Source organism: Gossypium hirsutum, chromosome D10, assembly GCF_007990345.1.
Source record: "Gossypium hirsutum isolate 1008001.06 chromosome D10, Gossypium_hirsutum_v2.1, whole genome shotgun sequence".
NCBI lineage: Eukaryota > Viridiplantae > Streptophyta > Magnoliopsida > Malvales > Malvaceae > Gossypium > Gossypium hirsutum.
Genome location: NC_053446.1, coordinates 24,831,247 through 24,855,599, shown reverse-complemented (window position 1 = coordinate 24,855,599; position 24,353 = coordinate 24,831,247). Strand labels below are relative to the sequence as shown.

The window sequence follows — 24,353 nt, the reverse complement described above, 5'->3', positions numbered from 1 at the left end:
TGTCACTAAAGAACATGACCTATAGCAGCGCTTTTATAGAAAATGCCGCTAAAGAACATGACCTTTAGCGGCGCTTTTTATCACAAATGCCGCTAAAATTACCGTTCTTTAGCGGTATTTTACAGAAAATGCCACTAACTTTGGCAGATTTCTAACATCTAATTTTCATCCATATGCAACCCTTCCTGTAGCATGGAAACCAACCAAAAATAGCAAATCTAAATGATACTTCAAATTCAACGAAAGATATATGATATAAATTGATAAATGAAGTATAATTCAAATTATTCTTACAATAATGTTAAAAGTTAAAATGTTAAAAATATTCATACAATAGTTTAAGATGGCGGATTTTGCGACTGCTAAAACATCTTCATCATATTCTGAAGCTGTAGTTGGAGTGCGTCGTACTTTTTTCTCTGCTCTGCTCTGCTTCCCTTGCTGCTACCTCTACTTCCCTCGCTGCTGCCTCTGCTTTAAGGTGTAGCTGGAGTTCTTCATATTTTATTTGAACCTCAGCATCTCTCGATGCTGCCTCCACTTTAAGTTGAGTAATTTGCTCAACTGTGCTCGATTGCATCTGAGCCATCTGGTCTCTTAACCTCTGAACTTCAACTTGAGCCTGACTCCTTGAAGGCATGTATTGCTGCGAGCTGGATCCAAAATATTGGGTTGGGTTAACAAAAGATCCTTGAAATCGAACTCAACCATACCTTTCAGGAACCAAAACTTTAGTAATAATCGAATTATCAATGTCGTCAACATTAAAAGAACTATCACTCAAAGCAATCGCTTCATACTCCGTCTTTTTATCCTTTAGTTTCTCCTAATAAATTAATCAAAGAGTTTGAAACGAAATATATAATAAAAAACATGCGACATAACTTAACATTATTTGCATTACAAATGACGAATTAAACCATTATACTTAAACACTATAAATATTTAAAATAATTCAAATCTTATTAAGTAAACATACCATAATTTCTACAGCTTCAGAAGTCATAGGAGATCCATCTTTCTTCCTATGTGTAATGTCAAAAAGCTGAAGGTGTCAAACTTTTTAACCAGACGACAGTTCTTACAATATAGTAGTAAAAATATTATTTAATGGAAAGTAATAAATATTTGACACTATTAATAAATTCAAAATACCTCGGCCTTAGCTACACAAGCAAAACTTTTCAACCCAGCTGTGTGAGTGAATTTCTGTTTTTGCCTGCTGCTTGTTCCAACTCGTTCACGATCCTACATTATGAAATTATTATTACGTATATAGTAAATACTATAAACCAAAATAATTATAAGAGTTTGGAAGTACGTAATACCTCTCATTTCTTTGAATTTCAAAATCTAACCATATCTTCCCATTGGTACCTCAGCATTACCGGCGGAACATTTTGCAATTTCTCTTCGAGGGTTGTTTGTGTCTTAAAATATTCTTTCTTTAAAGTACTTTTATGGTCTCTCCACCTTTTTCCCAATGCCTTCTTGACATAATTATCCGAGACCTCTAAAGCAAACCTCGCCTACAAAAAACACAAGTTTAGAAAGTAAATATAAATGAAACTTAAACCAAAGTATTATAAATTACATTAAGGTTTTGTTACCTTAATATTATCGAGAGCTTGATTTTTCTTACTATTATGCATTTGATGCCATGACTCGTAGTTGATAGGCAACATATAGGCATTTCGTACTATAATGCCCAAATATCCTGCTAAAAGTCGAGCTTCTAATCCAACAGGCTGACCAAAATTGTTTCTACATACTTTGGCATGCTCGACAGGATCTAACTCGTATAAATATTTACGTAGCGTACGTCCTCGACCTCTACACGTCCCACCACTTTCAGCTGAAAAATGGTATATTATAATATAAGAATATGAAAAAGAAATCAATAATAAAAGTCAACACGCATGTAAATTAAATTTAACATTACTTTGAATTTCTGCAGGTTCGTCAGGTGTATTCGGAACATTCGAAGATCTAATAGCAGTCTGTTGTTCACTATTTATTTCTTCCGAGTTTGGAGTATTTTGAACAATACTTAGATCTCGCAATCTTCTTCTAGGCATTTTATCTGCAGTACACATAAAATAGTTGAAATTTTAGTAACTAATTACAACAATAACAACATATATAAAATAGTTGAAATATTTAATAAGACTAAGATTTAAATTATGATATTACATATAATTAAAAAATCGTAAAATCTTAATACATCATAATTCGTAAATATCTTCATCAACATCTTGGCGAACCCATTGAAATTGTGTACTAGTACTAGGGATATTTTCATTTAAGTTTTGTTCTGGAAAAGGCAAAGTTTCTGATCTGTCGTCGATGTCATCTCTACTTCTATTGCCCATGTCAAACAAGTCTCTAGGGATGTTACTGAGTACAACGTACCAACCCTCATCAGTTGGATCTTTTGAGTAAAAAACTTGTTTCATTTGAGAAGAAAATACATACGGCTCATCTGTCAATTGTTGTCCAGTGTGAATCAATCGAGAGAAGTTCACCATTGTAAAACCAAATTTATCTTGTTTAATTCTGTGAGCAGTATTAACATCACCCCAATCACATCGAGATAAGACAACTTTCTATTTCCCATAGTAATCCAACTCAATAATGTCAGTAAGAAGTCCGCAATACTCCACATTTCCTTCAACAAGATTACTGTCCCTAGAACTAGCATAACTTGTAATTGAAGAATTAACAACTATTCCACAATTTTGAGTTCTCCTCAATCTCTCCCGATATTTTGTATGAAATCTGAATCCATTGATGATGAAGGCACTATATCTTTTTACTACTATATTCAGACCTTGGGAAAGCCATTTCACTTCGTCATTAACGTCCTTCCCACTCCAAACCTATTGAATCGAAAGTAAATTGAGTAATTATAAATGTTATGAGAAAACATTATTATTTGTCAATGAAAGCTTCAATTGCATACCGTTTGGCTTAACCATTCCTGAAAAGATTTTGAGAATAACTTATTAATCTCTCGATGTTGTAATCTACAGGAGCGTGAACGAGATCTCAAGATTTGTTTGTACTCACTATGTTAAAAAGAGGTTTACTTTGTTAGAAGATAAAAAAATTACAATTGATGAATATTTATCAAATTCTAGAACTTACTTGCGTAATGGTTCCATTGAATCGTGGTGAAAAAGAACATATCGATGTGCTTGTACGCACGATCTAATTCTGAAATTTCAACTTTGCCGATTGGTTCTCCATAACTTTGAAATAAATAAGTTTCGGCCAAGTTATGATTAGTGAGCCCAGCATTTCTACTTGGTCTGTTCATTCTTGTTTCAACATCTTCCAAATATCTAGAACAGAAAGTCATACACTCCTCTGCCAAGTAGCCTTCAGCAATTGATCATTCTAGATAATTCTTATTATGGTAATAAGACTTCAATTTGGATAGGAACCTAAACACGATATACAACATTATCAAAAGTTGCAACTAAAGGCATAGAGGTGAATGAATGAATAATTTACAAATAAATTAACACATTTCCATAGGATGCATCTATCGATAGAAAATAGGTCCATCAAGTATTGCTTCATAAGGGAGATGGATTAGCAAGTGTATCATAATAGTGAAGAAGGAAAGTGGAAAGATCTTCTCCAAATTGCATAAAGTCAAAGCGGCTCGATCTTGTGCTTTCTTAAGTTCTTGAACATCCAAAAATTTGCCACAAATGGCTTTCATTCTATTGGATAGTTCAATTATACAAGGCGTTACCTTTTTTGACATACAACACCGTAAAGCAATTGGCAGTAAATCTTGCATCAAGATGTGATAGTCATGTGATTTTAAGGAATATAGTCTTCGATCTTTAAGACTCACAAATCGAGATATATTTGATGCATACGCATCTGGGACCTTTATATCATTCAACACCATGCAGAACACTTCTTTCTCTCTCTTTGACATTGAAAAAATAAAAGGCGGCAATCGATATTTCCAATTCAAAAGTGCATGGGGTTGAAGATCCCGTCGAATTCCCATGTGAACTAAATCAAGTTGACTCTGAAGATTGTCTTTCGATTTTCCATTGACATTCAAAATTGTCCCAATGATATTCTTGCAAACATTTTTCTCAATATGCATTACATCTAGATTGTATCGTAAAATGTGACGCTCCCAATAAGGCAACTAAAAAAATACTTCTTTTTTTCCACAAGTCCGCCTCATTAGGATCATCCTCTTCATCAAATTCATCTTTAGATTCATCCTTCGATCTTCTCTTTGTTTGCGTTTTGGGCGGTTGATTCATTTTCCCATAATTAAAATTCATATATTTCAACATGAACAAGATTTCAGATTCGCCGGTCTGCGAATGAGCTTCTCTAAACTCTTTAGTACCGTCAAATAGAGTACTCTAAAATCTAAATCTATGATTTCATGGTAACCACCGACGATGCCTCATGTAATAGAGCTTCTTCCCATTATATAACCATTTCGATCATGTTTGCGCAGCACAACAAGGACAAGCATAACATTACTTGGTACTCCAACCAGATAAATTGGCATAAGCTGGAAAGTCATTAATAGTCCACATCAAATCTACACGTAAATTAAAGTTCTCGTTTCTCAATACATCATATGTCTCAACACTAGCCCATAATTGTTTAACTCTTCAATAAGTGGCTGCAAATAAATGTCAATATCATTTCTGGGACATTTCTCTCCGGGGATAATCATAGATAAGATAAAGGAAGATTGCTTCATGCAAATCCATGGAGGAAAATTGTAAAAAACAAGCACTACAAGCCAAGTACTATACGAAGTGCTCATGATTTTATAAGGATTAAATCCATCAGATGCTAGCCTAAGCCTCACACTCCGAGGATCACTTGCAAAGCTTGGAAATTTACTGTCAAATGATTTCCAAGCTAAAGAATCCGCAGGATGCCTTAACAATCCATCATCGGTTCGTCCATCATGGTGCCACGTCATAGACTCGGCTGTCTTCGACGACATGAAAAGCCTTTGAACCCTTGGTATTAGCAAAAAATATAATTGGCTTCTTCCTTAACTGTGCATCATTTTCATCTTCTGTATTTCTATTCATCCAACGGGATTGACCGCATACATGACAGCATTGTTGGTTTTTCCGGTTGCCCTAATACAAAATACATGAATTTGGGCAACTATGAATTTTGTTGTACTCAAGGCCTAAATCTTTTATCAGTTTCTTCATATATTTGCATGAATGATGGATTTTTGCAAACGGAAACATATCACTCAAAAACTCTAACAGCATTGTCAAAGAGTTTCCGGTCCACCCTCCCAAACACTTTAACTAAAAAAGACGAATGCAGAAGGACATTTTTGAAAATTTTGATCCCTCATAAAGTTCTTCATTCATTTCATTAAGTAGCGTGTAGAACTTCGTCGCTTCTCCATTCGGCTCTTCATCAGGTATACTTCTTCTCGTTTCGATAAAAGCATTTCCACCAAGATTACAATCATCTGATGCATCCCGCAACATACCTTCCATGTCATCTTCTCTAATAGACCAATGGTAAGCACTAAGAGGATAAGTTCGATTAATTGTTGAAGAGGAAGTACTAGGTGTGCGTTCTCCATGGAAAATCCATTTTTTATACCCCCGAATAAACTCATCAACAATTAGATGCTCGTAGACAACTTCAGGAAAATGCCAATTGATGTTGCCACACTTCTTACACGGGCAAAGAATCATATCCTCTTGGCTTGCATTTTGAAATGCAAAATTTAGAAAAGTTTGTACTCCATTTCGATAGTCGTTGCTTACCCTTGACAAATTCATCCAAGACCGGTCCATTTCTTAATTCTTGAAGTCTAAAGTTGACAATAAATTACACGGGTAAGTTGTTTATTTATAAGTATAAATAAGCTATGTAAGTTATGATATGATATATATTTATGTAAGTTATGTAAGTTATGTGAGTTATGTAAGTTATGATATGATATATATAAGTTATTAAGTTATGTGAGTTATGTAAGTTATGATATGATATATATATTTATGTATTTTGTAAGTTATGTAAGTTACGTGAGTTATGTAAGTTATGAAATGATATATATTTATGTATTATGTAAGTTATGTGAGTTATGTAAGTTGTGATATGATAAATATTTATGTATTATGTAAGTTATGTAAGTTATGTAAGTTATGTGAGTTATGTAAGTTGAGTTATGATATATATAAGTTATTAAGTTATATATGTTATGTGAGTTATGTATGTTATGTGGAAATTAGTATTTCAAGATTTGTATTTAGATTTTTAAAATAATGTAAATTGAGTAATAAGTTATTTAAAAATATAACATTTATAATTATGTATAAAATTTAAAATTTTATGTATAATATTTAAAAATAAATAATTATGTATAATATTTAAAAATATAAAATAAATAATTATGTTTAAAATTTAAAAAGTTATTAGTAATAAATTTGAAATATAGGTTACATATCCATACTAATATAGGTTATATATTAAAAATATAGGTTTTAATATTTAAAATATAATATTTATAATTATGTATAAAATTTAAAAAAGTTATTAGTAATGAATTTGAAATATAGGTTACATATCCATACTAATATAGGTGATATATTAAAAATATAGGTTTTAATATTTAAAAATATAAAATAAATAATTATGTTTAAAATTTAAAAAGTTATTAGTAATAAATTTGAAATATAGGTTACATATCCATACTAATATAGGTTATATATTAAAAATATAGGTTTTAATATTTAAAATATAATATTTATAATTATGTATAAAATTTAAAAAAGTTATTAGTAATGAATTTGAAATATAGGTTACATATCCATACTAATATAGGTGATATATTAAAAATATAGGTTTTAATATTTAAAAATATAAAATAAATAATTATGTTTAAAATTTAAAAGTTATTAGTAATGAATTTGAAATATAGGTTATATACCCATATTAATAGGTTATATATGAACAATATAGGTTTTAATATTTAAAATATAATATTTTTAAATATTTTTAAAATTTAAAAAGTTATTAGTAATGAATTTGAAATATAGGTTATATATCCATACTAATATAGGTTACATATTAAAAATATAAGTTTTAATATTTAAAATATAAAATAAATAATTATGTTTAAAATTTAAAAAGTTACTAAACATGAATTTGAAATATAGGTTATATACCCATTCTAATATAGGTTATATATTAAAAATATAGGTTTTAATATTTAAAAAATAATATATATAATTAATTTTAAAATTGCATATGAATAGTTAAAACCAGAATCTATTTCCCGGTATTCCACTTGTTCAAATAATTCTCAAATTATTCATACGCTTTAGATCCCATTTTTCTGTTTACATCTTTCCTAGTATGAATGAATATTTTGCAGTGTAACACCCCTTACCCGAGACCGTTGTCGGAGTCGAGCATGAGGCGTTACTTGACTTAACTTAAAAGTTCGGGGCATAAAAATTTACTTTAAAAATTAATTTCACCATTCACAATAAAGCTGTCCACCTGCGCAGAAGTCACTAAAATAATTATAACTCAAGCTACGAAACTTGAAATTTAGATCCGTAAATTTTCCCTGAAACTAGACTCGTATATCTATTTACCATAAATTTTTAAGAATTTTTGGTGTATCTAATTAGTACAGTTTATTAGTTGAAGTCTCCCTTCTTTCACTAATCAACTATCGTGATCTCTTGTCACTAAAATTCAATTATATCATTGTAAAGACTTCATATGGTGCTTCCACTTATTTTTAATTAAAATAGACTCATTAAGGAATTTAAACATATAAATTATAACTCATAATTACTTTTGTACAATTTTTAATGAATTTCTAAAGTCAGAACAGGGGACTTCAAAATCATTCTGACCCTGTCTCACTAAATTTCAAATATCTAAAAATATATAACTCTTTTGTTTACTCTATTACTTTCATGTGAAAGTAGACTCTTTCAGCTTTAATTTCATATCTCACTAAACTTCTAATTCTATTTCTACTATTTTTGGTGATTTTTCAAAGTTACATCAATGTTGCTGTTCAAAAACTGTTCTATTGGAAATTTAAAAAAAATTCAATATAACCCTTTATAATTACCTAACATTCCCTGCAAATTTCAAATCACAACCAACTTCAGTATTTCAACTACTTCACTTGAATACTAATTAAGTTCAACCAATCAACCATTTCAAACCAAAAACATGTATTTTTCAATATCTAACACAACCATCACATTCAATTTTCTTTGCATACTTAGTCATTCATTCTATTACTTTTTACTTCAATTCCCTATACATGCCATATAAATCCAAAAAGTTATTTAACAAAATCTACCGGAGTATATCTGGATAGTGGGTTCTCGATGTAGATCCGATCCTCCGAATGTATAAATACGTTAATCTACAAAAACAATAAACACACACATGTAAGCTTATAGAAAAGCTTAGTAAGTTCATAGGTATAAAACATAAATCTTACCAAACATTTGTACACTTATACAATATACACCATTACTAAGTTTACCTGTCAACCACAATCTTTGGTGAGTTCCTTGGTATAAACTCACTACTACTTATTCTTTTACCATAATTCGTTTCGGCCCATTTGTCACTTACCATCCTTGATCAAAATTAAGGAACAGTTACGGAAAATTGAGTACTTCACTTTCACTTTGCCATAGTATAACTATGGTCTTACGTATGATCAATTATCATTTGTCCCTGATCAGATAAGTGTAGCTAAGCTACCACTTATCACTTTGTCACTTGATCAGATAAGTATAGCACTTATCACTTTTTCACTTGATCAGATAAGTGTAGCTAAAACTACCACTTATCACTTTGTCTCTTGATCAGATAAGTGTAGCACTTATCACTTTTTCACTTGATCAGATAAGTGTAGTTAAAGCTACCACTTATCACTTTATCTCTTGATCAGAAGTACTCAAATCCGGCGTTCCGCTTAATTTGATCATTTATTCGATTTTCGCATTTTTATTTTACTCTCATTTCAACACTAAATACATTTCATCATACATTATATAATTCATGAAATTAACATTTAATCATTAAATTTCAGCCATATGAACTTACCTAGGTCGATTTGCAGAATTTGTAAAAGTTCAGGGACTAATCAACTACTTTTCTTTTCCTCGGCTTGCTTCGGGTTCTTGATCTAAAATAAAAAATTTTTCATTCATCAGCATATAATTCTATTCTAATTCATTTCACAATTTATGCCCTTAAATTTTCGAAATTACACTTTTACTCCAAACTTTACAATTTTTACAATTTGGTCCCTACTCAATTAACCCCTCAATTGATCTAATTTTTCTCAATTAACACCTTTTTCAACTATTTTAGACTACTACATAGCCTTTCATATTCAAAAACGCAACACCAAACCCTAATTCCCAACTTTTTCACAATTAGGTCCCTAAAATCAATTTCTATCAAAATTACTTAATAGAATCATCATATAACAAAATTAAAGCTTTAATTCCATGTTTATTCATCATAAAAATTCAGTACTCATCAATGATAACTTTCAAAATCAGCCATAAAATCAATAACTAATGAAACAATTAGTTGGACCTAATTGTAAAAGTATCAAAACCACAAAAATTAGAAGAAATAATCAAGAATTAAACTTACATGATTCAAATATATGAAAAACCAGCTTGGAGGGACTCTTCAATGGCGTTTTTTGGCTGATAATTATGAAGAATTACCTAGAAACTCTTTTAATTGAGATTTTTTTTATTTGTTAACTTTTACAAAATTTCCAATTTTACCCTTATTACATCACTTTTCCAGATTTTTCTTGCCCAACCGTCCAGCCCATATAATTTGGGCCTAATTTCCTTTTAAATCCCTCCTTTTTAATCACTTAAGCTATTTAATCACAATTTAACAAATTTTACACTATTTTCAATTTAGTCCTTTTTAGTTAATTAACTATCCGAACGTTAAAATTTTCTAACGAAACTTTAATACCAACTCAATGACACTTAAAAATATTTCTAAAAATACTTATGGCTCGGTTTTAAATCTTTGAGGTCTCGATACCTCGTTTTTTATTTTAATTATTTTAATATTTATTCCTAGTACACTATTCACTATTTCAAAAAATTTTCCTAACTTCACATTTACTTATTCTTACTAAATTAATAATATTTTCTAGTCATTTGTTAGATTTAGTGATCTCGAATCACCATTCCGACACCACTGAAAATTCAGGCCATTACATGCAGCCCATGGAGTGAATAGGTAAAAAATTTGATATCTCCCAAGGTTTTAGATTTGAGTTTATCATTTTAAATGAAAAAAACAATGCATTAACAGCTTGCCTCTTAAATAGTATCTGATCTAATTCGACTTTAGATTCAATGCAATCCTTGTGGTTAAAAGATTAAAATGTAGTATTAAATTATACATATAAAGTTCATAAATAGTTTCCAAGTAAATTGAGGGTTAAATGCTGAAATTAAATCACACTTTTTAGGGATTGTTTATGTGAGGGCCAAACTTTTGAAATTGATCATATAAAGGTCTAACATTTACAAGAGTGTGCAAATAGGATTTTTTACGTGCTTCAGCTAGTTTAAGTAGAAATTTGTTTGTTAGATAAACAAAAAATTTATGAAAAGCCAAGCAAAATGTATAAAATTATTACTTATTTAAACAAAACAGTCCTATAATACATGAAAGTCAGATACCAAGGTATACATGATGTTTCCGAAAACCTAAGGTCAGTAGTCATCTGTTTCAGTAGCATGCTTCAAAGTTTACCCACATTATACTTACACAAGATTGAATTCAATTTGTTAAGCCAAGTTTCAGTATTGAGTAATAAATTGATCAATAAAAATTTCAAGTACTATCTAAACAGCCAAATATATACCAAGCACAAAATAATTTCTTTCCTGGGAGCAACACACAATCTTACATCAATCAACTACTGAATTTCAATTATATACCAAGCACAGAATAAAGCAGTGTTGTCAAATATATACCAAGCACAGAATAAAGCAGTGTTGTTAAATATATACCAAGCACACAATCTTACATCAATCTTACACAATCTAAACAGCCAAATATATATCAAGCATAGAATAAAGCAATGTTGTCAAAACAAAACTACTAAATTTTAATTACAACAAGCACCCTTACAGACCCAAAATTCACTCCAAATTTCAGCATCAAATTCATCTCAGTACACCAGCAGACAACAAGACAACCAATTTGCTAAATTACAACAGTAATTCCTAAGAAGCCAACGTAACAAGCCATTTTTTTAAACTAATAGTACAGTGTGAATCAAAAAAGGATTCAGACTAAAACCCTAATCCAACGCCAAAACTTGAAGTAAGATAAAAGAAAAGAGTACCTTGCCGACGATGAAGAGAAATAAAAGCATTTCAGAACGGTTTCCACTAGTAAAAGGATCGAAAACCCTAAAACCAAAGACAATTTGACTTCATTTCAGGGTCAAAAACAAATTATAAACAAAAAAATTAACAAAAACAAGAAAAACCCAAAGTTTAAACACGCAAAAAAAAAAGAAAAGAAAATGAACCTTAAATACTGCTTGACCAAAAAACAGAATTGGAATGTTCGACCACCTTCTTCGTCTTCTCTGTCTTCGTATGAAAGTTTACAAGAAACTGAAACAAATATTTTCTTTTTAAGTAAAAAAACCAATTGAAGAATTGAAGAAACAAAAATCGAAGAACCGAAACAAGTCTCTGTGAATATTGACTGATTAGGGATTTGGATGGGGAATTTGGGGCTAGGAGCGAGGATGAAGTAGAAAACTGATTTGTGGAAGAAAACGACGCGGTATAGTATTGCAACATTTGCAGCGCTTACAAAAAACGCCACTAATTTTACAACTTCTGCTAATTAAATTCTTGAATCGAAATGGTGCCGTTTTGTTCAAATTTTAATACATTTTTGCAGTGTTTTTAGACAAAATGCCGCTAATACTTACATTTTGCGGCGTTTCTAATTCACTTTATATATATATGTCTGAAATAATATTATTTATAAATTTTCAAATTTTTAATAGATTTATAAATTTGATACATTAATATGACATTATTTTTAATTGATATATTAATATGACATTACTAATATTATTTAAATAATATTATTTAAAAATTTGATACATTAATATGACATTATTTTTAATTGTTAAAATTTTATAAATTTTATAAATATTAGAGAGTGTATAATTTAAATATTATAAATATTCAAATTTATAAATTATTGATATTATTCAAATAATGTATTATAATTGTAAAATTATACTCTATTTTTAAGTGAATAAAAGAAAGTAAATAACACAATTATCAAATGTCATCATAATATATATGCCACGAGTCAATAAACTAAGCATTCATGTCACTTAGAACCCTAATAACATAATAAGAAGTAAAAGACAAAAACTACTTGTAATTTTTTTGAATTTGGTATCACAAAAGTAATTAAACCCTAAAACCCTAAAACCTTAAATCTTAAACCCTAAACCATGCACTATAAACCTTAAATCATAAATGCTAAACCCTAAACCATAAATATCAAACCCTAAAACCCTAAACTTCTATATCTCATAAGACGTAAACACTAACCTCTTAACACTAAATCATAACCTCTAAAGTTTAAACCCTAAACCCCAAATCTACACTCTAAACCCTAAACTCAAAACTCTAATCCCAAAATAATAAATATTATATCATGAACTCTAAACCATATACAATAAACCTTAAATACTAATCCTTAAACCCTAAAATAAATTTATTTTTTGCGGCATTTTTCCAGTAAAGCTCATGAAAAAATGACGTCGTTTTATCAAAAATTTTGCGGCGTTTCTAAAAAAGCATCGCTAATTCTACTAAAGGTCAACAAAAAATGAAGTCGTATTGCACAACTTTTTTGTGGCGTTTTAAAAAAAGCGCCGCTAATTCCTGATCTATAGCGGCATTTCTAATAAAGTGCCGCTAAAGCTCGACCTATTGTGGCTTTTTAAAAAAAAGCGCCACTAAAGCCAATAAAAGCTAAAAAAAAACGAAGTCGTTTTGCTCAAATTATTTTGCGGCGTTTTACATAAAGCGCCGCTATTTCTTGATCTATAGCAGCGTTTCTCAAACTTCGCCACTAAAGCTCGGTCTATTGCGGAGTTTCTAAACTAGCGCCGCTAATGCTCGATCTATTGCGGCATTTTCTAAAAAGTGCCACTAAAGCCAATAAACCTCAACAAAAAATGAAGTCATTTTGCTCAATTTTTGGTGGTGTCTTACAGGAAACGACACTAATTCTCTATCTATTGCGGTGTTTTTTTTAAAGCGTCGCTAATTATCGTTTATTGCGGTGTTTTTTGGTTAACGCCACTAATACTTGATCTTTTGCGGTTTTTTTGTTCAAACGCCGCTATAAACGTCACTAAAAACCTATTTTGCTGTAGTTAGATCATTAAGAACAAAACATATATGGAAGCGTACCTAAATCTATTGTTGGAGATTGCCTAGAAGGTTTTGATCTTCTAAGAAAATAGTTATTTTCTCTTAGTGTATTTATCTGATGAGGGTAGAAAAGAAATACGAGATATATCTATTTCTTGGGGGTCACAATCTCTTTTTAAAATAGTTGATTATTAAATTAGTTTTGGGTATTTATAATTTGGTCTCTTATCGAATTATAAATACTACTTATGTTATCTACAAATTATTGCCATGGCACTTTAATACAGATGATGCTTATAACATAATTGGTCACTTAATTTTGCACCACACTTTATAATAGTATTATACATTATACATAGCACATGAGCATGTAGGATAGCCACACACCTATGTCAAGAGCTACATGGCCGTGTGATCCAAGTCAATGAGTTACACGAGTAGATACACGGGCTGGGACATGACCGTATGTCCCAACTTCGGAAGTCACACGGTCTAAGATGTTTCACACGGCATGGCCACACGGTCATGTGTCCCTTATTACTAAGTATTTTTGAGATTTGCCCTAAACCTTCAAAATTGTTTTAAATTAGCCCCTATTTGTTCTTAGACTATTTTTAAGGTCCTGTAAACTCGTATTTAGGACTATATGAGTATTTTTATTGTAATTTTGAATGAAATAGCATTGCATACTATGATACACTATTCAATTATATAAGACATTAATATGAAAGTATTAAATTGGCATGATCTACCCATGTATAATATAATGTTCATTGTTAACTTACAAAAATGCTTATGATGTAATTAAATGTTCTGATTGGTTGTAATGCCCGTGACCCTAATCCGAGGACGGAGAGGGGTTAGGGGTGTTACATGTTTATTATTTTCTTTTATTCCCCTTTTAACATAAAACATAAAGAGGCCTCTTATCAATTAGTCTAAAAAGTTTTTTCCACCAAAAAGTATTTTTGTAACAAAGTTGATTCCAACCAGAAATAAATTTTATTTATTTTTTGAAAAATATTTTTTTGTTCAAATAATGTCTGGCATAACAATTAACGATATTCATAATGGTTTTCTTTCACCCACATTATATTTGGAAACTATAAATTTAACTAATAATTATAATTTATAAATAATAAGATTTTTCTAAAGCTTTTATAATTATAATTTTATATCGTGTCCGTAAATCAAAATGATAATAAAATTATAATTATTTTTGAAAAATAAATAAAATTTATTTTTGGTTGAAATTGACTTTTTTTTATAAAAATACTTTTTGGTAGAACTATTTTTTGGACTAATTAGTAGGAGGCCTCTCTATTTTTTTATGTTAAAAGGGAACAACAAATAATAAATAAGGGGGATTTATGAGGGAATTTACCCTTTTGAAAGCTTGGTGCCGCTACACTTTTAGGCGGCACCTTAAAGTTTTTTTAGTTGTCAATTAAAATGGTAAATTTGCATATTAGGTCCCTGAATATTCTAAGTTATCACATTTTAGTCTAGCGCTACCAATATGTCAGGCGACACTGTCAGAATACTGTAGCAAATGCCTATTTTCAAAATTTATCTATTTTTCATATATTTTTTGCAATTAATTGTTTTTTATATTATTTAGGTAAAATACCCTAAAATATATGAGGACAAACCAAAAACTATAAGCGCATTCCAAAAAACATTAGGATATACCAAAACATATGAGAGGCTACTTGAAAACATAACGAGGCACCTATGAGAAGATATAAAAAATTTGAGAGTATACCAAAAAACACTAGGGTTGCCAAAAAAATATGAGCAAATACCAAAATTGTGAAGGATTACCTTAAAACATGAAGAAATACTAAAAAAATAATGGGTAACTAGTAGACATGAGGGGATACAAAAAATATGAGGATATACTAAAAAATGAGATATACCAATTTTCGGTTCATATTAAAATTTTGTTAATTTATTTAAATTTTAATTTAATTGTATCTTTTACAAAATTTTAATTTTGAAACCATACCAACAAATATGAAGGTAAACAGAAAAAAGAAAAAAGAGGGATTACAAAAATATCTAAGAGAGTACCAATAAACATGGGATTAATATACAAGAGAGTATCAATTTTTAATTTAAAAAGTTATGAAATAATATCAAATTTTATGAGGAAGTCTTATAATATATAAGAAATTATCAAAAGTTTGTTGAGAAATGCCAAAAAGCATAAGGTAGTATTAGAAGTGTTCATGGGTCGAGTCGGGCTCAATCAAAATTTAGGCTTTGCCCGACCCGAAAAATGGACTTAATATTTTGTCTAAGTTCAACCCGGATAAAAATGTTAAAATCCGGGTCCGGCTCGTCTCATATTAATTTTTTATATTTTTATATAGTTTTTTAAAAATATAATACATCAAAAATAATAAAATAAATATTTTCCAAAAAATTGAAAATAAATTTTAAAAAAATATGTATACTTAAATAATACTAAGATATGTGTAACTTATCAAACAAATATCTCTAAAATAGTAACAAAATTAACAATAAAACAATAGTTACACGATAACAACAAAATAATAAAATAGTAGAAGATAATAGTGAAATGACAGCAAAATAGTGAAAAACAAGAAAATAACAAAAAAAGAGTAAACAACAGATATTCAAGTCGAGCCTGAGCCAAAAAAATTTTACTTGAAGCTTCCGTTTTCTAAATTGGCTTTAATTTTTTGCCTAAACCCATTTTTCAAACTTCTATTTTTATTCAAATTCTCTTACTTTTTGTACGATTTTCAGACTGAATCGGGTGACCTGGCCATGAGTAGGTCTAGGTAATATCAACGAGAATATATAAAAAAAATGATAATATATTTATTTTTAACTTGTAACTTGATGAATGGCGAAAAGTTGATCTCAAGGTTGTTTTTTTTTTTCAGAGCTCACAGCAGAACTGCCGAAAAAACATGGTGCGTGCGATAGGCATGAATTAAAAGACGTATTTTTGGCCGACAATAACGAACCCCAAAACTATCTTCATTATTATCTCTATGTTCTCTACTCCTTTTTCTACTTAAAAATACATAAAATAAATACTAAAATAACATAATAAAACAACAAATCACCCAAAGGCCAAAACCTTCCCATCCCAGACCAAATTTTGATGTAAGAACATCATCCATCTCTTCTTTTTTGTAAGAACATCTCATCTCTCCTTTTTTTTTGTTTATTTTATTTTATTGCAATCAATTTCCTTTTATCCTTATGTTCGATCATTTTCTTCTGGCTTGTCTTCGTACATGTTTTTATTCTGTTTTTTTTTCTGGAAAAATCGAAACTTTTATATGAAATGTTCCTCTTTTGTTGGTGGGTTTTGATGGTTTTGGGTTTTTTTCTGTTCATATCGTATTTTAGATATGATTTAATCATATTTTAGGGTTTTTTTGGGTTATGGTGGTTCATTTGTTTGTTTGGAAGTAAGTTTCTTTTATGATTTCTGGGAATATTTGTTGTAAATTCCATTTCTTTTTAGGGTTTCTCTGGGGTCTTCTATTATAATTTAGGTTTTTTAAGGCGGTTTGTTTGGAAGTAGGTTTAGTGAATCCTGTGAATATTTGCTTCTATGATAAAAGAAAAGTAATGTTTGCTAGTCTGCTTGTAAGTAAGTTTATTTCAATGATTTTAGGAATACCCTTTTCTCCAATTAGTATATTGTCTTTAGGTTTTCCAATGATTTTTATTTATTTTTGTTTGTGAGAAAGGAAAACATAAGAAAATAACAGTAATAATTTGATAATTTCACAGTTGAATGCAAATATAGCATGTCCCGTTTGCAACTGGAGGATTTCTATTACATGGCTGAAGACATCATCGATGATATGGATGAAGACGACTATGGTAGAGCTGGTGGAGACATGGATGCCCATGAATATGACATGGTTTGTTTTTCATTTTGGTTATATGTATTTATTTATATATTTTTGTTAATTTTAGTTTATTTTAGAATTAATGATGAAATTAATCACTTTCAAGCTATAATTTGACCATTTGAGCAGCTGACCAAGGTGACTGATACATCTTCTGGTCAAGCACGGAAGGGGAAGGACATTCAGGGGATTCCATGGGAAAGATTGAACATAACCAGGGAAGATTATAGATTGACAAGGCTTGAACAGTATAAGAATTATGAGAATATCCCGGCCTCTGGTGATGCTGTTGTCAAGGTTTGTTTCTTCTACCTTCTCTAAACAAGATAGTTTGTCCTAAAGAGACTATCATTTGAACTGTATGTAATTGGTAATTTTTTTATAGGAATGCAAACAGATGGAAAAAGGTGGGAACTACTATGAGTTCTTCCACAACACTAGATTAGTTAAGCCGACAATCCTCCATTTTCAGGTTTGTTGGTTAGAAAGTGTGTTATTATTTTGTTATTTTCATTTATATTTTCCATCTGAAGATGTTGATTTTGGTGTCAAAATATGTTGTTATTGGATTTCTTTTTCCTTTTAGAAGGTGATGTATCTTTAATGTGTTTAATCATTCGAAGACTAATCTTCTCATTATTTGTCTTGGTTCAGTTGTGTGCTCAGGCAATTATAAATGTGCCCGATTTTGTTCTTTGGTATTGAGTGTGTTACTCAGTGTTGTCATTCCTCATGTATGGATTGTGATATTTACACCTTTGAACCTGTAACTCTGTGTGTGTGCATGCTCACATGTCAGGGTGTTCGTTTTAAGTTTTATTTTCTAGGTCTCATTTTTTCTCTCCAGTACATCCACATTATTTTTGTCATTGTACAGGTAAATGCTCTGCAGTAAGAAGTCCAAGTTAGTCCAAGATTTGGCTTAGAAGTTTAATACATACTGCAATTGTTGAATTCACTATACAAAGAGGACCTTATAAAAACTATTGATAACTGGACAACAATACATATATTTCTTTGTCCATTCATTGTTTGGTAAAATGATTCTTGAAGCCGGCAATTACTAATTTGAGATTAAAGGCTTAGGTATATATATGTATATATATGTATATATGTGTATATATGGATATATGTGTTTTATTGCGTGGACACATATAGGTGCATGTACGGATGCATCAGTTTTTAAATACTGTTCGAACTTCTGAATTTTGATTATTGATAAGTTTTTAAGGTTTGCTTTCTTATTGAGGGGAAATTTTTAAGTTGCTAAGATCGACCTAACATAGTTTCTCTATCCTAGTAAGTTGTGGAGCTTATTTAGTGCTCCTACCTTAAGAGGCAGTTTAGGGTTGTCAAATAGTATTTGGATCTTGCTTTGGTGCTTGTATTGGACCTGAGTGTTGGCAGTTGGTATGAGTAATGCTTTTTGAGTTCTATTCTATGGGTTCTTATTTGACTAGAGGTAACCTCTCTTCCCCACTGATATCTTCATCGATTAAAAACCAAAATTTTGTCCAGAAATTAAATTTCTCGCTGTTCACATGGTTTGTTCATTGCTCATTAACACTTCCAAACCATAATTCAATATTATGTACAATGATGACTGTATACCTGCTATATCTTCTGTAAAATAATCCCAAAGCTCATTCTGCTTCTATTTGCTTGCTGTTGAACTTTTAGGTGACACTAAGAATCAATCTCATTTGATATATCATTTTGTTTGATACACTTAATCCCTCAAATATCACTGAAAACTATCCTTTAAACCATAATATATCACATTGATTACTGCATATCTTTTGTGGCATTCTTGTATTATAGACTGAAAATGTCCAATAGTGGAAAGGCAGGAATTCATTATTTCTATACATTTACATCTAAAGTTCCAGTATCTCTAGTTTGGATGCATATCTGTTGCACTATATTCTGTTTCTGAAGGTTTAGTATTACACATGGCATTTGAGCAAGACACTTTTTTTGTATATTGAAGTTTGAGTAATAAATCTGTAGTGCTGTGATTTATATATTTGTTGTATCTAGGTTGGAGAAGTATCTATTGCTTTTTATTTGGTTATTATAAGTGTATATGGACACTTGTTATCTGAGCTTCAATAACCTGTTTTGGAATGAATTTGCAGCTTCGAAACTTGGTTTGGGCTACTTCAAAGCACGATGTTTACCTTATGTCCAATTATTCAGTCATGCATTGGTCATCATTGTCATGTCATCTCTCTGAGATCCTTAATTTCTCTGGGCACGTGGCACCTACTGAGGTATCAAAGTTGTACTTGTTGGCCATAACGCTTCTCATCTCATTTTCTTATTAGCATGAGTGATTTTGAAGATAGCTATTTATTTTAGTAATTATGGTCTACTGTTATCTCCTAACTTATATTGTCATGTAACTAGAAACATCCGGGAAGTTTATTAGAAGGTTTTACACAAACCCAAATAAGTACACTGGCGGTCAAAGACAATTTTATGGTTGCAGGAGGTTTCCAAGGAGAGCTTACTTTTAAGGTAAGTTAATATTTGCATAACCTTTGCCCTGTATTTGCTAATCTGCTGCTTATGAGGTGGAAAGTATGTTGTGCCAAATCTTCTTTTCTTTGAAACACCTATGTCCGATGCATATTCAGATATGGGTATGGAGATATGACGCTCCCAAGGACCCCCAAATACATGGAAAAATTTTAAAAGAATTGAACATGCTTGTATCCAACAATCAAATCCCTATCCAAGTAACTTAGGATGGAACATGCTATCTCGTTTTTACGTTTTCATGGTTGTGATGGGGAGAAGAGGCAGTGTGTGTGTGTGTAAGAGAGGCTCTTAGTTCATTTCATTGCTCAGCTGAGATAATTCCTTGGAGTCTTGGTTTAAATGTAATATCAACTGCCTTTGACAGTTTGAGCACATACAATTTGTAGGTTCTATTTCTACAATTTCACTTTTCCTGTGTCTGCAGCACTTGGACAGAAAAGGGGTAGCATTTTGTACGCGAACAACCTATGACGATAATGCAATTACAAATGCTATTGAGATATACGACAGCTTGAGGTAGCATGATATTGCTGATTGTCTGTTTGACTGGGAAAATATATATTGAATAAAATATAGATTGAATTTCAAAATTGTTTTGCAGGGGTGGAATCAATTTTATGGCTGCCAATAATGACTGTAGCATGAGAGAATATGATACGGAGAGATTTCAGCTTCTAAACCATCTCCGTTTCCCTTGGCCAGTAAATGTAAGCCCATCAAATCTCTACTATTTGACTACTTTCTTAATTCAGCTGTTCTTTCTTGTCTCGCTGAATGGTCTATTTTATATCTGTAAGTTCTAAAGAGATGCAATGGTGCAAGGATAGTTGTATGGTCATTCACTGTAATAAATTTCTTCACGTAGTGGAGAAGTATGGTGAATTTGACTTATCGGGTTTGTGCTTCAAAAGAAAAAGAGATAGTTGCTTCTTAAATGGAGAAAGCGAATCTTAATCATTTGACATTTTATTGATTACCTTAATATTCAATTACATGATGGAACTTGTTTGTTCTGATGCAGCATACATCAGTCAGCCCTGACCGAAGGCTTATTACTGTTGTTGGAGATAGCTTGGATGGGTTGCTTGTGGATTTGCAAAACGGAAAGGTAAATAAAAATCTCATTCGATTAGATCTGCACAAGTGCCTTGGTGCAACATTAAGCAGAAAAAGAAGAAGCAGAAAAAGAAGAATTATTGCGGTTACTGAATCACGTTGTCTTTGGTTTCAGACTGTAGCAACGGTGGTAGGTCATCTAGATTACTCCTTTGCATCTGCATGGCACCCAGACGGGCGCATATTTGCCACTGGAAATCAGGATAAGACATGCCGTGTGTGGGACGTTCGAAACCTTTCAAGGCCAGTTGCGACTCTCAAAGGAAACTTGGGTGCCATACGATCAATCCGCTTTTCATCCGATGGTCAATTCATGGTGGCTGCTGAACCTGCAGATTTCGTTCACGTGTATAGTACGCGTGCTGATTACGAGAAAAGACAAGAGATTGACTTCTTTGGGGAGATTTCGGGAGTATCTCTGAGTCCAGACGATGAATCTTTGTATATAGGAATATGGGACAGAACGTATGCAAGTTTGCTGCAATACAACAAAAGACACACATATGCATACTTGGATTCGTACTTGTGATAATGTCAACTGCGTGCTGTTGTAGTTATGGCGCTCTCTTTTGTGCTCTGTTTTGTTTGTGTAGGGTGATATGAATGAAGATTAAATATTATATGACAGTATAATAAGTGTATGTTGTGTTAGAACTTTTCTAGAAAGGTGCATGTACAGTACAATATCATCCTCTAAATCATATGCTATTTGTATGATCGATTTTCTGTTCTTAAATGTAAGTTAATAATAGAGTAAAATTAACTTGCTTGGATATTCAAAAGCGGCTGTTTGCCGGCTTTTCATGCCCTTTCTCTTTCTCTTCCACTCCTTGCCCTTTCCATTTTTCAGTTTGCTTTGCAGATTTATGTCTGATTGACAAATTCTGATCTCATGCTAATATAATTATAATATTTTCTAAATTTCATGGCCATTTTTAAATTATTTTTCCAACTATTTCAAATTTAAAACTATGAAAGTAATTTTTTTTTGTTACTAATTTTATTAGCTTAATGTATAGTTTGGTACCATAGTTTGACACTTTCTTCTGCTATGATATTTGTGTTATTTTTTGGTTCAATGTGGTCCAAAGGAAACAATATTAACATTTTAGTTTAATTTGAGTTTGAGTTGATTTAATGAAAATTCATAATAAGAGATATTAGTAATTAACTTTTATGAAAACCCTAGAATTTGAATTAAATCATATTTTAAACAAATTGTATTTGATAAGTTAAGTGTAAAATTAAACAAATTTACAATAACATTAAATTTATTCTATTAGAAAAATAATGAAAAATTTCAAATAGAATAATATTAGTAATTAACTTTCATCAAATCAAATTTAAAAATTAATTATTGAAATTAGCACCATTACCTTTGAATAATAATATATATATATTCAAATATAGACACTAGATTGGACCAAAAAATAACAGAGGTACCACATTAAAAAAAGTACCAAAATCAGGTACCAAACATATATTAAACCAATTTTATTTAATTCTGAGACTAATTGAATTTAAATATAAAATTATAAATTATCATGAATATACATTTATGATTATAAATTTATTGAATTATTCATTTACCTTTTGTAAGTAAATTTTAAAAATTTAACTTCTATAATAAGTTCACTTTGATGAATTAGAGCTTTAGGTTATTCTATAATTTATTTCATTATTTTTTTTATATTTTTGTACATTAATTAGTTTTTATTTGATCTGTGTTTTTTTTCTTTTCTAATCTTCCATATGTTTATGATGTTTAACTAATTATTTTTATTTTTAAAATTCGAGAGATAGGGCTTTGTTAAAAATTGAGTTTTTTTTACAATTTTTTTTATTATCAAGGTTTTGTTTTCCTCGACAAAAAGCAGTTTATTTCATTAATAAAAGAAAGACACTCACCACGGCCTGCAAAAAGTCTAAAGCCCAATAGAACAACAACATTAAAAAGACATTTTCGTATTTGAATGTATATTTTAAATTTATTGATATAAATTTGATTTCTTTTCTGAGAACTCTTTTTTAATATTATCAATTTATATTTTATAAAATTTTATTATGTAAAAAATATTTGTATAAGATTCTAAAACTCTTATACAAAAACAATGATTTTTATAATCACGAATAAAATTAGATTTTGAAATTTGTGTAAATTGCTATATTTATTTACTTTTATCTTTGAAATTTTACAAAATAAAAGTAGTTTATAGTGAAACTTGTTTAAAATAAAATTTGAGATCATGTAGGATTAATAATGAGAGCATGCACTTACCCGATTAAAAATGTCTTGGCCCCAGCAATGGCGGAAGCGCATGCATGTTAGCAAGCAGTGTAGTTTGCAGAAGAGATTGGTTTTCGTCGAATCACGGTGGAAGGAGATGCATTGACAATAATAAAAAAAGTAATATCAAAAGATGAAGACAAATCAGTATTGAGCACAGTGATTAAAACAATTTAAACAAACGCCCAAAAATTTGAAGAGATAAATTTTAGATTTGTACCCAGAAAAGCAAATGCCGCGGCGCATGGATTGGCTCAGGAAGGCAAGAGGTTTGAAACAGTCAGGTATTGGATAGAAGAGGCCCCGGTGAGAGTGGAAAAGTTGGTGACAGAGGACAGAAGGCGAATGCAGAGGGGAGGAAATGGTGGACTTATGGAGTAAAGTTGAGATAAAAAAGAAGTTACAAAGCCCGTGGAGTGTCAAATCGGCAATAGGAAAGCAATCGGGACTATAAGATGATCATCGGAATGGGATGAAAGGTTGCAAGATTTAGGTTGCCGAAATAACCACTGATTGAATCGATTGTGGGTAGAAATAGGAACTGTTCAATTGCAATGAATTAGTGGAAATTTCTATTCAATTATTTTTGTATTATTAGATAATTAAAAATATTTAAAAATGAATAATTATTTCAAGGTTATATAGTTTTGTCAAACTCTACTGGAAAAATTCTGCTACTATTGGGACTCCAAATCAATTTTAAGAAGTTTGAACTCTTTTTCAGTTTGTCAACTAGACAACAAGCTAAAAGACGGTACTATAGTAGCATTCTTAACGCAAAAGGAATTGACCAATTAAGGAAATACTTAGGTTTGGAACCGGGGAAACTACATAAGAAAAAAGAAAATTTCCAAAGCTTAATTGGCAAGGTGAACAATAAATTCACTTCATGGAAGTCAAAGTGTCTGTCATCAGGTGCAAGGTTCACTTTCATCAAATCTACTTTAAGGTCACTTCCCCTTTACCCCTTTCTGTCTTCAAGCCCCCCAATTACATCTATGATGAAAT

At 30.6% G+C, this 24,353-nt stretch overlaps 2 protein-coding genes and 1 long non-coding RNA gene across 4 annotated transcripts; 1 reads left to right on the top strand and 2 right to left on the bottom strand.

Annotated features, from left to right (window-relative positions):
• Positions 1 to 226: 226 nt before the first annotated feature.
• Positions 227 to 1,155, bottom strand: LOC121222188 (uncharacterized). The gene is made up of 2 exons (XR_005919271.1): positions 980 to 1,155; positions 227 to 826 (listed from the first exon to the last, which is right to left on the bottom strand). It is a non-coding gene; the product is annotated as an uncharacterized lncRNA (long non-coding RNA).
• A 7,065-nt stretch (positions 1,156 to 8,220) lies between these two features.
• LOC107915413 (uncharacterized) lies at positions 8,221 to 16,654 on the bottom strand. The gene is made up of 4 exons (XM_041101950.1): positions 16,612 to 16,654; positions 11,612 to 11,915; positions 11,423 to 11,489; positions 8,221 to 8,434 (listed from the first exon to the last, which is right to left on the bottom strand). The coding sequence occupies exons 1-4, from the start codon at positions 16,652 to 16,654 to the stop codon at positions 8,351 to 8,353; spliced, it is 498 nt and encodes a 165-aa protein (XP_040957884.1). The 3' UTR covers positions 8,221 to 8,350.
• LOC107914713 (uncharacterized WD repeat-containing protein C2A9.03) lies at positions 16,355 to 21,831 on the top strand. 2 transcript variants are annotated; one of them, XM_016843727.2, is made up of 10 exons: positions 16,355 to 16,637; positions 17,277 to 17,410; positions 17,528 to 17,695; positions 17,784 to 17,870; positions 19,537 to 19,671; positions 19,808 to 19,918; positions 20,367 to 20,458; positions 20,544 to 20,649; positions 20,964 to 21,050; positions 21,174 to 21,831. In XM_016843727.2, the coding sequence occupies exons 2-10, from the start codon at positions 17,294 to 17,296 to the stop codon at positions 21,585 to 21,587; spliced, it is 1,317 nt and encodes a 438-aa protein (XP_016699216.2). In that variant the 5' UTR covers positions 16,355 to 16,637; positions 17,277 to 17,293; the 3' UTR covers positions 21,588 to 21,831. The 2 variants fall into 2 exon arrangements, with proteins under 2 accessions (XP_016699216.2, XP_016699215.2); XM_016843726.2 differs by having other exon boundaries at positions 16,374 to 16,666.
• Positions 21,832 to 24,353: the final 2,522 nt, after the last annotated feature.

Coding starts and splice junctions, on each gene's coding strand:
- LOC107915413 (XM_041101950.1), bottom strand. CDS start 16,654: ATGGATGATGTTCTTACATCAAAATTTGGTCTGGGATGGGAAG. Junction 11,490..11,611: donor TTGGTCAAGCAGTATTTAAG/GTTCATTTTCTT, acceptor CTTTGGTTTTAG/GGTTTTCGATCCTTTTACTA. Junction 8,435..11,422: donor TTCTCTTCATCGTCGGCAAG/GTACTCTTTTCT, acceptor TTGTTTTTGTAG/ATTAACGTATTTATACATTC.
- LOC107914713 (XM_016843727.2), top strand. CDS start 17,294: ATGTCCCGTTTGCAACTGGAGGATTTCTATTACATGGCTGAAGACATC. Junction 17,411..17,527: donor ATGCCCATGAATATGACATG/GTTTGTTTTTCA, acceptor CCATTTGAGCAG/CTGACCAAGGTGACTGATAC. Junction 19,672..19,807: donor GGCACGTGGCACCTACTGAG/GTATCAAAGTTG, acceptor TCATGTAACTAG/AAACATCCGGGAAGTTTATT.